The sequence below is a fragment of the Synchiropus splendidus genome, chromosome 7 (assembly GCF_027744825.2).
Source record: "Synchiropus splendidus isolate RoL2022-P1 chromosome 7, RoL_Sspl_1.0, whole genome shotgun sequence".
NCBI classification, from domain to species: Eukaryota; Metazoa; Chordata; class Actinopteri; order Syngnathiformes; family Callionymidae; genus Synchiropus; species Synchiropus splendidus.
The window spans coordinates 19,993,053-20,006,242 of record NC_071340.1 but is presented as its reverse complement, the minus strand read 5'-3'; the positions used below and the strand labels follow the sequence as shown (position 1 = coordinate 20,006,242).

Genomic DNA, 13,190 nt, shown 5'->3' with positions numbered 1-13,190 from the left:
CACACCGATCTTCTTCCTACTTAATATATAATCATAATATCACAGCCATGAACTACATTGCTTACCTATTTTTTTTTATCTGATGGTGCTGTTTCTAGAATTCTTTGTCAAACAGTGTCAAAGTCCACTTCTTAACCTCAATACCTTTGTCTCCAAAAAGAATGCAGCAGTTGCTTATTTTTAGCTTTGGTTGTTGGTGTTGTGTCAGGGAAATGTTTTAAAAACTTTTTTAAAGTAATCTTTTCATATACTCTAAAGTGAATTTCCAAAATAAGAGCATGCCTGTGTGGCTATCTAACTGAACCAGTTGACTATATGTGGGAGCCACCTGTGTCACAGGCAGAGGCTGGGTCATATGAAACATGAGCCTCAAATGGTCCTGGGGTTATGATTTAGTATTTCATATCGAATTCAATATATATTTCTCTGGTGTGTTTCGGCTAACCGACACATGCATTCTGCTTTTCAAAACACTCAAACTTTTGAACCTGCAATAGTTGTGAAACACAACCTGTTGCTTCACTCCTGTGTTTGTTATCTACTATACAGTACATTCTACTTCCATTTTTGTTCTCATTCCATTACTAGCTTAATAGCTGGTCCTTGGCTCCACACTTTTATTAAGATGTGTCTGTTCATCTTCCAGACTTGATGCACGTTTGACCCCAACCTCAACTCCTCGCCTCGCTGGCTGACTAGAAGGACTCTGGAGATGTTTTTGTTTGAAATCTCAAACACGGGTGATGTTAGCACTCCTGGCGTTTTTACTGGGTCACCATCTGCATCGGGACGCATGACTGAGCCTATCGCTGCCCTCAGATCCTCCCGACTCTGCAGAAAGGAAGACAGTGAGTGGAGTATCGCTTCAAAGTGGCTTCCTTGATAAAAGAGATAAGAGCTCCGCCTCAGAAGTGAAAAGTGGTGACACTCCCGTTTCAAAGTTAAACGGCCCGGCCGCGAGACGCCACCAGCGGCAGAAGCTTCGCAGTCTGCTCATCTCTGTAACGCGATTAGAATGTGGGCACAGAGACCGAAGCACTCCATCCCCTGAAAACATGACTCACCGACAGGAGCAGAACTCTGACGGTGAGGGTTTTAACTGATTAAATGTGGTGAGAACTTCCCAAAAATTCAATTACAGTTAATTACAAAGTGATGATGCTGACAGCTGTGGAGGACAGGTGAAGGTGCTAAATGTACAGTAGGCGCCTCACGAATATACACACATTTTGATAGATTCACTTACCTGCAGTGACCACCACAGTTAAGAATCAGCTTTGGGAGGAAACCAAGACACTTTCTATTGTTATTACAACCCCTGTGTAACAGCCTGTCGCGCTCATTTAAAACAATAACCGAAGACATCATACAGCATGTTCACGACGCAGCGTCGGGACCTTAATGTATTCCATCAGAAAGCAGCTGAACAGCCAAGACTCCAGATTAGATAGCATGTGTTAGAGAGACCCAGCAGGGGAATGTGAGCACTTATGTGCGCGGCCCTTACAGTGTCATTTCACACACTCCTCTCTAAATGTCACTTGCCATCAGGAAAACCCTCCACATCTCCTTCCGTCTCTCTCACACTCCTTTGTTTCTCCTTCCACAGAGCTACTTTTCCTGCAGACATTTCAGCAGCTGCTAGACATTATAGTCGAGTGACACCTCCACATTCATGACACAGTAATGTTATTAAAGGACAGGCATCCTGGAATTATGAAACAAGAGTGGGTTGGATTATTTGATTCAAATTTGCCTCTTGAGCCACATGTATGTAGAATATTACAGGAACTTAACAACAAATTTGGATTAACAGTTTGTAATTATACAATAATTATTAACGCCCCAAATCCCCTCCCACCCTCGCTACCTGTTAAAAAACAACCTAAAATAAATATACAAATAAACTAATAAATACATATAAATACAAAAATTACGGAATTGAAGAAGTGGTAGCGAAACAAGGAAGCACAGGGGGAAGTTTTGACATTTACCGAGTTGGTGACAATAAAAACCCTATTGCTCTCCAATCTGTAGTGACTTTTTTTCAGAAAAAACACACCAAAAACCACCATAACCACCTCCATGATGTGTTACGTGTTATCCACTGGTTTCAATGTTTCCACTTTGTTTTAATATGTTTCATCATGTGAGAGTCCATCTTCAAAAAGAGACCATTTTTCTGAACCGAGGCGGATCTCAACTAAACCGTGGTAGTGCTGCACAATTGTTTAGAAATTAATAAGTGATAACCCAGAAAAAAAAAACAAACTAAAGAATGATATAATCCGATGAATGCGTTGTATGTTCTCTCATTGTTACGGTGCATAAAACAGAAAAGCAACCGTCGAGGTTCATAGATGTGAGATGAAAAGGTGGATGATTGTGAGGCTGACTAGGTCTGGCAACCACTGACTGGAGATGCTTAACAAAGATTTCTACTGATCCAAAGAGAAATGGCAATGCATGTTTGTGGATGGGTCATTACTTCCTGAACATCATCTTTGTATTCATGATGATGTCGCGACCACATTTACAACACACTGTTTTATTGTGCTGCGTCTCCGAAACACCCACTCAGTCCACGTAAGCAGATAGCAACTGCTGGTGGGACGGTTCGATCATCTAATCCCGTAAAATGTCCAATTTCGTTCCATATTTATTCAGCTAAATCTAAAAGTAGAACAGTAGGCCTTCAGGCTCTGTTGCTTCTTCTGACGCAGGAGGGATTTCACAGAAGTCCGCTCTGATGCGTGCGGCTTTCTGACCTTTAGCATCTTTATAGAATCCCGTTTGCAGCTTCCTCCCACAGAGCTCCAAAAAAGTTCCCACATGTATTTTACTACAAAGGTTGTTTTTTTTAAGCTCAATGCTTTTATTCGCAGCATTATCCCAGTCAGCAGGTTGGATCGCCTTTTTCTGCAAACTGTTTGGTTAGCATTTCACAAACCAGATATGGGAACAAGAGCCTCTCTTCTTTGTCCTCTGATTTGACACTTTCATTAGTCAGGAGGTCATTTAACGCAGGGAGGGAAAGGGAGGGGACAAGGTTCCTGTGATTATGCAACTAAGACAACAGGACAGCAAACCTCTAGTGACAGATTATCTCTGCAGCAGCCGACCATTCAGTTCTATCTTTACTCCAACACCATCTCCAAATGACGTGACACAGTTTTCCCCGCAGGATTTGCTCATTTGCAAAGGTCACTTTAAACGTTGCTCAGCTAAAACCCCCTCTTGTGTTTTATCTCACTGTATTTACGTATTGGGCAACCCTTTCTGTTGTCTCAGCACTTCTCAGTTTTACTTGAATTAAAACTGTTTTTCTTGGAGCCTCATTAAAGAAAACATAACTCCATATTTGTGGAGAAACATTCATGAGTTTGGTGAGGTTCTATTTTTAGGAAAAGCAACGTCTCAAACATATTAAAATGTAATAATAATAACACATCATGAAACCGAAAAACGAAATTACTCTGTTGAGCATATTCTTATGGATTTATCTTTAAGCACAAGACTAAATGGAAATATGAAGATTTGTCCAATGTGAGACCGAGGCACCTGCTCTGTCTATATTTCCGACCCTAGTTCTTCGCAGAAGAGTAAACACGGTGGAGTCAATGCTTCTCCGTAGCACAGGAGACTTGATATACGATGGAAATGGCAGATAAGCTGGTATGTTTTGGCTGCTGGAGTGGGTGTAGTGAAAGGGGATCAGTCCACAGCAGTGTTCAGAGGTTCAAACGCCACTCTGGGGAGAAGAACAAATCGATCCCACTTGGCGGGACGCCAGCCACGGCCCTAACCACACCAACGTTCTGCGCACGTGCCTCCATGCTCAGACATCCACCCAGTATTCATATTTAACATGATCTTGGCGTGTTATTTTTTGTGCATGACCTGGTAACTTGTGCCTTGTGCTCACAGGTTTGAATCCGGCATAAGACAACCCTGGGTCTGAACCAAACCTTCCAGTGTGGGATTTCCCTCCATCATGAGTTATTTCCTGCGGGAACCCCCACTTATTTCCACAGAACAGATGTTCATTGATGACTTTACATTGGTAGGTATCTGTATAATAATTAATAAAAAGTATAAGTCTTCATAAGCATATTGCAGCAAGGTCATCCTTCACACCGGCACTAACCTCCGTGCCAAAGCATATTTGATTTCTAGTGATGAATTTGAGGAATTTATTTGTTTGTCTTCATCACTACATACTAAACTCTAATGCGACCAGTGAGGTGAGTACTTCTGCTGCGGTTGTTTCGGCAAGTACGTTATTGTTCATTCTTTTGGCTCAGACAAACCAAATGCTTCATCTTTAACATTTGCATCTGATCATTTGAGTCGCCAAACAAAGCATCCAAACACATCACCACTCTCCTGGTCACCAAACCTACACAAGATCCAAGAGATTCACCACTGGTTGCACTAAAGTCAACATATCCATACGCCCAAGTATTGCGATACTTGATTGTGCAATAAGTATTGTAAGGATATTTTTGCTAAAATATCTTAATACTTGACAGAGTGGTATTGTCTTGATATTTTAAGCCGGCTACATCAATACTGAATATATCTATAGATATTTGGAAATGCAGCTGCATTTGCGACATGTTGAATAATAACCTTCTTTGTTTTTGTACACTGGAGTTACTTTATTGAGCAATTCATTCCTCTGTGCAAACTTTATTTGAAAATACGACTGAATTGACATTATAAGAATAAACTTGTTTTCATGCACATAATATTGTACTGCATTATCTGATTTCCCCCTTTAAAATGATGATGTTTTTTAACAGTTGCTAAGACATGAAAAATGGAGAAAATAAACCTTGACCTGACCCTTTCAAAACACATTTTTAAAATACATTTTTTAAGATGTAGATTGAGTTTCAGTCATGTTGCGCTACTGGCTCAGACATCTACATCATTCACAAGCAAGATTTGTATTTTTCCCTGCCAAAAATCCAACTCTGCATTTTCCCAGTCCCGAGCGTTGCACGGTAGTCGCAGTGTACTGGTGCAGACTTTTGCTTCAAACTTTTCATGGTCATTGTGTTGTTATATTTAAATACCACTCAGCGCCAGCTCTCCACCAAACTGTTGATTAGAAGGTACCGACCTGACGCATCTGCGGTGATGTGACGGTGCTTCCATTAGAAATATTCACGGCGATAAACCGCAGCCACCGTGTCATTAGCTGAACGTTGGTTTAAACCCACAGCAGCTCCTCCCTGACCACAGAGAGCAGGCAAGGAGCAACACCACAGCTGCTGCTGCTGCTGCTTTAAATTGCACCCCAATACACACACACACATACACACAATTTGGGGACACCAAGTTCCCACAACGCTCTTTGCTGCCCTGCCAAAAAACAGCCTCAGAGAACTCGGAGATTACGGGCTTTGCAACTAAATGGGGTTTCCCCACAGGGACACTCTGTAAGCCTCCAGCGGGGTAAGTGGCTGTGGCTGATGCTGTGATACAAATATAGCTAAATACCATCTCAAACAGATGCAGTACAGTGTGGAGCGAGTCTGCTTTCTTGTGCTGAGAGGGATGTCTACCGATTGACAGAGGTGTGTCCATGTTTGGGAACCAGTCGAGGCAGAGATGCCCGCGTCTGTCAGGTCCCGCTGCGACAGGTTTATCCCGGCCGCGGAGGGCAGCGCAGTGAGGGGAGATAGACGTCATTGCCACGGTGCAGTGGTAATGGCTGACAAACAGTGGCTCTGGTGTTTTTGTGCTCTGGTTTATCAAGGGAGACAACACCACCACTGGGAGGGAGCCAGTTACAGACGGATGTCCTCTCTCGACATTAATCAGTATCAGATGGAAGGAAAACAGGCTGCACTGTTTTATGCTGCCCTGCCATCTGACCCTCTTCAGTTCAAGAAGAAGTTCCTGTGTCAAAGATATGAGGAGGAGCAGCTTCATGGCCCAAACTTTGGATCATTTGAAGAGAGTGAACCATAATAGCCTTCATCTCCTGGTGATGGTACAGATGAAGCTTCCACCCAACACTGGCATGGACATTGCCCACCGTCTATTGGCTTTCAATACCTCTATCGTGCCAGGAGAAGATCATATTCCAGGAGGTCTTCAGCAGCTGAAGGTTGCTTTAATGCTGTGCCCTTGAATCTCCCTCTTCCCCACATCTCAGTTTCAGAGAACTGAATGAGCCTGAGAGAATATTCTGGCTCACTCCCGATTGATTGTAGTTGTCATTACTATAAAAAAAAAAATCGTTTTAAAATGATTCCGCTGACAAAACTAAATATAGTGTCCACTGCTGTTTGTTTCTATTTTTCCTTTTTCACATCTGCAGGGACGAAACATACTGATTGGACATCTAGGGATTTTACTTTGGCACTTGCTGTTGGCTCAAGTACAAACTGTTTTTAGTAACTCAAATTTCCTCCAGTTTCTTCAAGCACTTTCCTCTATTTTATTTTTAAGAAGAAGAATATTCCTTGTGCTGGAGAACATTTAGAAGCTGGACTTCTCTCAGGTCATTGCAAACTTTTCATAATTCATAACATTTTTCCCACCTGATTTCTAGTTGACTTCCTCCAGCGGTTTATTCGTGTATGCAGTGTGGCAGAATTCTAAATATGGAAGGATTCAGAGAGCATCGCTGCATCTTTCACTTGAAACACTTCAACTGGGGGAAGTTCAAACACACCCAGTGACAGAACTGGACAGAAGCTGTGATCCAAATTTGGCCAGTACACACAAAGAAACTTTAGATCTGGTTGATCGATATAAAAGTATTTCTCTGTCGCATGATTAAAGTCGTCACCACACAGTTTTGTGCAGCTTCTACATTTGAAAATACAAATAGATATAGTCATTTAGTTCCATTTCTTTGTCATCTATTCATATTATTTAGTTTTATCCTCGGGTGCTTTCCAGCTCACGGCTGCCCAGGTTGAAACATGACAATGGTCTGACTCTTTGTCTTGTCTGCCTGCCTGCAGTCTCCCTTGATATCGTCCCACGCTTGCTCATCCTCATGCCCTTCGCTCTTGAATCTTGTCTATAAAAACGTGACTTTGAGAGGCCCAACTTGGTGTGTCACAGTTAAAAAGAACTGCCTTCAGCTCTCGTTCTATAGAAACTTACAGTCACTTACAGTCGTGCTCCATTTGTGTAATCCTCGATGGCGACTGGGGATTTAAACGTACATAAAATCTGTTTGTCTTGAGGCCACAGGAACAGCCTGCTCAGCCTTTATAGCTCAGTCACATACTTCAGACGTGGCGTACTTAAAAGGTAATGTTTGTCTCTAAAGCACTCTAAACAATTACGCTGACTCTTCACACAAGTGAATGAAACAAGCAGTGAAGAGTGAGGAGCATCACTGTGTTCTGCTGCGCTGGTTTGCCAGCTGAACGCGTCTCTGTGACCTTTGCCAAGGTCATGGCATTATCCCGAGTGAATAAATAATTCAGCACTTTTTCCCCATCAAGGTTGTTTGTATGCTGCTGCGTTGACCTTTATTATCCAAACCGACTTGTGGCTGATTAACATGGACCGTCCCGGAGCGGCAGGGACATAGAGGACTCCAGCGTTCTCTCCCCTGGTGGTTACATAACGTCTGTGAGTCAATTACACAGAGGCCGTTTTAATCGGTCCCAGTGAGATAAGAAGGCGAGCGGGTTCTGCTTTAAGAGGACGCGTGCGGGAAGAAGAGGCTGTGCCACAAGTCTCTCACCTGTGTCCTGTCGGAACTGATGCATGGACTGCAGGTCGATGACGTACGGAGCAAGCTGAGCGTCCACCTGTCCCAGGACGACAGTTCCTCTCGCGTCCCCTTTCAGGACATTCTCAATATGGTGGCAAACGGCGGCGCTGTAGGGTCTCCATCGCCCGTGCTCGTTCAGCCATTCCCAGACCACCACCCGGGCCAGGTTCTGAGGCGGGTAGCCCAGACCGTTGACAGGCACCAGCATCCCTGATCCAGGACGAGCCATCGGGCCTCCACAGTTCAGCTGCCGGCCGGTGTCTTCCCTGACACTGTGACCCCGTCAGTCAACAGTGCCACATTTTCATCAGCGCCCAACAAGAAGAGCTTCGATCAGCAAGTGGTTTTGTTTATCCTCAATTATCTCCAGGGAGCAGCTTTGCAGGCATCGTCGTCCATCCGTGCTTCCTGGCTGCTTTGATCATTCAAAAATAATAAATAAATAAAAACGTGCCTCTGATGTCTTGAGCAGATGCTGGTGAGCGGTTTCGGGGCAGCAGTGGGTAAACAATCTCTGCAACACAGAAGTGACACACAAGTGTTTCACCTGAAGGGCTCCGTGCACGACAACTGTAAACTGACAGTGTTTGTGTTGTGCATTCTGCTCGGTGGATCGATCAGTGAATACAGATCGTTGAGCTGTTTCATCCACGTCATGTGTTCGAATGACGGTGCTGATACAGACCTGTAGGCAGCTCACATCTGGCAGGTAATGTGCCACTGTTTAAATCTAAAAAAGAAAGACGCATGATCACCAACCTGTTCGCGGCTACGCATCCACGCTGCTCCCCATCACAGAACCTGCCGTCCACGTCCACGCACCAGCTCCGATCGTCCGGTGTCGTTGCAGAAAACCACGTCGTCGTTCGCTTCCATCAGCTCCAGACATCAGCGAGTCCGTCCGTGCCCCGCTTCCGTTGGCTGGCCGCGAGCCAGCCCTTCGTGCAAAAGCGTCGCTCACTTGAACTCGCACGCAGTGGGACTCGGAATCGACATCAGATTGCGCACGGACATCCAGACGCACCTGTGCCGTTATTCACTGTAAGAAATCACACCAGCTCGTGAAGCGAGCGTCAATGTGGGTTCACTACTTCCGGTGTCAGATTTCAAAATAAACCTCCTGTTGTCAAAACCTGTCGAACGAGCCTCTACAGAACAGTTGGTGTACATTAATTCCTGTTTCTCTTATTTATTATAAATGCGACGTACTGATAATTTTTTTACGGTAAATGTAGTTTGTTTAGTCAATATTTATTTAAGTTCAGTCGATTGCTCAAGCTACTTTTCACGGGTGCAATTTTACAAACTGAATTTTCCAGTGGCAGAAGTGTATTTTATTCAATCTATTGCCAGGTAGAATTACATGCTGTTTTACATGCGAGTAATTTCCCCAACACCACTGGTATGTTCTCCTCATACTGTACTACTGTGATCTCCCTCATTCCAACAACATATTGTGGAGTTAAATGATGACACTAAATTGACGGTGTGTGAGTGGTTCTTCTGGTGTATGAGCCTTGTGCTAGACCGTTGTTGACCCATTGCAAGACTCTCATCCTATGTAGCTGGGATGGGATGTTTCAGTAGATGTATCTCACTCTGATCATTTGATCAGTCTTATAGTTGGTCATGTTTAAGGTAAATTAAATAATGGTCAAACTCAAGGTCTGGAGGGCAAATTCAGTCCAAGTCACCAAGTCTTTTTATGTGCCCCTCGGGAGCTTTAAATATGTATCTATAACATGATCAAAATCAAATGTAACACTAGTATAAGTGCACCAAGACTAGACTATTAGTATTGCATGTTTGAAATATCCAACAGAGAGATGAGACAATAACAATAGATCTGGGACCTTTCACAAGCAGTAGGTTGATGGAAATTGACATGCATCTCAAATGTCTCTTAAATACTGCTTTTCAAAGTAGGTTACAGAATCATGACTTTATGAACAACTGTAAGAGAATGGAGTCCATTTTTTTCTGTTGTTTCCTTTTATGTTATTGTCTGCAGCTCAGGGCCTTGCTCACAATCATCTTGAGTAAGAACCTTTTCAGTTCAGTTGGCCAGTGTGGCACAAAAAAAGAGATTAAATAATCTATTTTTTAAAGAAATGTCGAATCAATACCCTTAGTCATATTCATCCGACACAAACAAGTCAGGCTTCTTCCAATGCACGCCGCAGTTTCACCCAGAAAGAATCTTTCTTTGCTTCTAAAGGCCGACAACAAAGTCAGCTCCCTATTCGAGAGCGTTAGAATAAATCTTAATAAATATAACTGGTGGCAGAGATGCCTGCCTGCCACTCATTCGGCTCTCCACCGTTATGCAATGTTGAAAAGACATGACTGTCATGACAGTTCATCCACACCAGGAGTCTGTAGCAGTTCAGGACTTCCAACATGCCTATGGCGAAATGATCATGAAAATACATTGTAGCAACGTCGCCATCTACTGCTCAAGTGCCATAGTTGCATCTGGCCTAGAATTTAGTGCGCACTTTCTAGATGTTAAATGGTTTTAAGAAACTGTAAAGCGCGTCTTATATTTCTACTATGAAGAAACAAAGCAAACCATATTTCAGATCACATTATAATTAAGGATATTTAAACGGCATTTCATTTTGCTGAATGATGATTCAATGAGAGATGAAGCAGAAAAAGAGAAGCCAAAATATATGTCTACATTGGACCAGAAGACTCCGAGTGAAAAACACATCTGTTCATAAGTTGTGCGGTCTAAACAGAAATAAGTATAGTCACCACATTACCTGCAAGGAGGTGGTGGAGGAAATCAGAGTTCATCGTGCAAAAAAGTCTCCAGTGCATTACATACATGTTTTAAATAAAGTTGTACGGGTTAATTTCACTTTTGGTACTGCTAAAGTGTACGTTTCTTTCCTAACCACACACACGTTCGGAATAGGTCCAAGAATATTTATACATGTACACACACAGACAAATGTCACGACCAGCAGTAATGTGTGTCAAGTGAGACACAACAGAGAAGACACTGACCCCCACATGATTTTATTTATTTATTTAAAATCTTCGTGCTTCCAGGGCAAAACAGCTGTCTCCTTTACAACCAACCTCCCTTTGTCATTTCCTGTGACAGTATCCAACCACATGCGCACACACTGACATTGACACAGGCGGATGAACTGCATGAATCGGACGAGGACGTTGTGTTACACATATGGTGACATTGGAATCTTCTGCTTTTCACGCTTTACTTTCAAGTCATTCAAATACTTAGCTGTATATGCTATATCTAAATCTATTTATTCCTACTTCAGGCACATTTCAGCTCATACTACTATTACTACTACTACTACTATTAACAACAACAACAACAACAACAATTCTATTAATAATAATAATAATAATAATAATAATAATAATAATAATAATAATAATAATAATAATAATAATAAGAAGAAGAAGAAGAAGAAGAAGAAGAAGAAGAAAAATACTGAGCTGGGACGGTGGCTCTTCCCGCTTCTGCCCACAGCTCTGGCAACCGCTCTACACGGCACTGGCGAGGCAACTGTAGCTGAGGTTGTTTGCCGAACTATAAAAGCAAACAAATACGAGTAAGTGAGCTTGAGTTTGCCTCAGCTCTTCTGCCAATGGGCTGCCTGCCTCCTCCTCTTCCTCCTGCACAAATCCGCTATGGCAACGAGAGGAAAAAAAAACAGGAAAAAAAGGAAAAGATTTGACAACATGGCGCACTTTCCCTGAGAAAAGTTCCTACACTGACCTGCCTTTGGACCTTTCCGCTCGACTTTCTCGCTCCTTCGTGGACGTTCCCGCCGTGGTTTGAGCAACTTATAACACGCATAAGGAGGACAAAACGGCCAATAACGGAGTGTGATGGGAAGAGAGCGAGCTACAGCAGGCTCACAGGATGGAAGCGGCTCAGAAAGAAAAGGTAATAAAGACTTTTGTCGCTTCAAGTTGCACTGTCTGCTCCGAGAAACGGCGGCTTTCGGCAGCTTGTTCTGTTCTCGAGCAAACCATGCGTGATGGAGCACTGACGTTCTGCTCCACAGACTGGACCTGGCTGACAAGATAAGGATATTACACAGTCTTGAGCAGCCCACGACCTTCTTCTGAAATAAGCTAGCATGCTTCCAAATGGATAAAAACAAAAACTTTTCCAAAACATTGCAGCTTTGTCCCTTTTCAACACTTTAGAATTCCTATGGCTATGCAGCAGAAGCTAAACAATATGTTGACACATTTACTGGTGCATATTCTCAAACTGATTCGTAAAAAGAACACAACAAAATTGGGAAATTCATGATACTAAATTATAAAGCTTGGTTGTCAAGGGGGCCAAAGCACGTCCTGTGGGCCACATGTGGCCCCTCGACTGGAATTGGAAGACGCTACATATATTGCACTCAGAGTAAACTTATATTTTTGTTCTACACAAATGTATTCTCCGTAAATATTTACATTTTATTTTGGTCAAAACACATATAATTTGAATCCATATCAGAACTTTCCCCCTCAATTTCGACATATGCTGTTTTATCCAAGATTAATGAGATATTAATGACTGTAAAGCACAGCATCAAACTTCAGGCCCAAACCCAGATCAACAAGTGAGCTTTAAATGTTTGAAGTTTGAGAACTAAATTCTGTATGGATTTGAAGTGTACTGACTGAAAAGTAAATAACTTCCAGCGCATGTCAATATCATAACCACAAACTCAATTAAACTGATATCATAAATATCAGCAATTAATGTGTGAACTTCCAAAAAATGTCAGTTCTTCAAAGCCAAAAACAGTCTTTCTTGTGTTGCAAATGAAAAAGGCGACTGGTATTGCACTAAATTTTTACTTTTGCCACATTTTAGTAAACAGTACCCTCCAGTAAATGTGAATTTTATCGAATTTTATTGTCTTGAAAGCCTGAATAAGCTAGATGCATTGTCCATGAGTGTGAGTCGTCCATCCTGTACATGCCCTGTGATAAACCCAAGAGGAAGATAATTGACTTATTTGAATGATTTTTCTCAGATGTATCAATTCATTCCCAGGTTATGATGACACACTGATCACATCCTCTTGTACCAAGCTTCTAACACAGATCAAGATTGATGTTTGTGCCGCAGACTGATACTGCACTTTGCATATTGAAGCGCAGGTCCAGCTAATATATTCAATATATCATGTCAATATGTTGCTGCACTTCTGACGCATGATTGCAAAGAAGTGATGTCAAGAAACATGTCGTCTGTTATGAGCCTGGGGATCAACGTGGTGGATGATGTGCTGCTTATATCACTCCCTTGCGAGCTTGCACGCAGTGTATTTCCTGCCAGTGTCATATAATCATGGATGAAGCAAAGCTGAAGAAGCTAAAACTTCCTATATAGAGAGAAAAAAGAGAACTATTTGCAGCTTCAGTACCCTTCATTAAAGTA

At 42.5% G+C, this 13,190-nt stretch overlaps 2 protein-coding genes across 4 annotated transcripts in view; one reads left to right on the top strand and one right to left on the bottom strand.

The window, feature by feature from the left end:
* dtx1 (deltex 1, E3 ubiquitin ligase) overlaps positions 1-8,800 on the bottom strand; it is a 41,641-nt gene extending 32,841 nt beyond the window's left edge. For both annotated transcript variants that reach the window (XM_053870164.1, XM_053870165.1), the window contains exons 1-2: positions 8,513-8,800; positions 7,724-8,267 (exon numbers count right to left, since the gene is read on the bottom strand). In XM_053870164.1, coding sequence (XP_053726139.1) covers positions 7,724-7,982 — 259 coding nt within the window. In that variant the 5' untranslated portion in view covers positions 7,983-8,267; positions 8,513-8,800. The remainder of the gene's footprint in view (positions 1-7,723; positions 8,268-8,512) is intronic.
* Positions 8,801-11,311: 2,511 nt separating this feature from the next.
* Positions 11,312-13,190, top strand: part of ttc28 (tetratricopeptide repeat domain 28) — a 222,976-nt gene continuing 221,097 nt past the window's right edge. For both annotated transcript variants that reach the window (XM_053870004.1, XM_053870003.1), the window contains exon 1: positions 11,312-11,684. In XM_053870004.1, the coding sequence (XP_053725979.1) occupies positions 11,661-11,684 (24 nt within the window). In that variant the 5' untranslated portion in view covers positions 11,312-11,660. The remainder of the gene's footprint in view (positions 11,685-13,190) is intronic.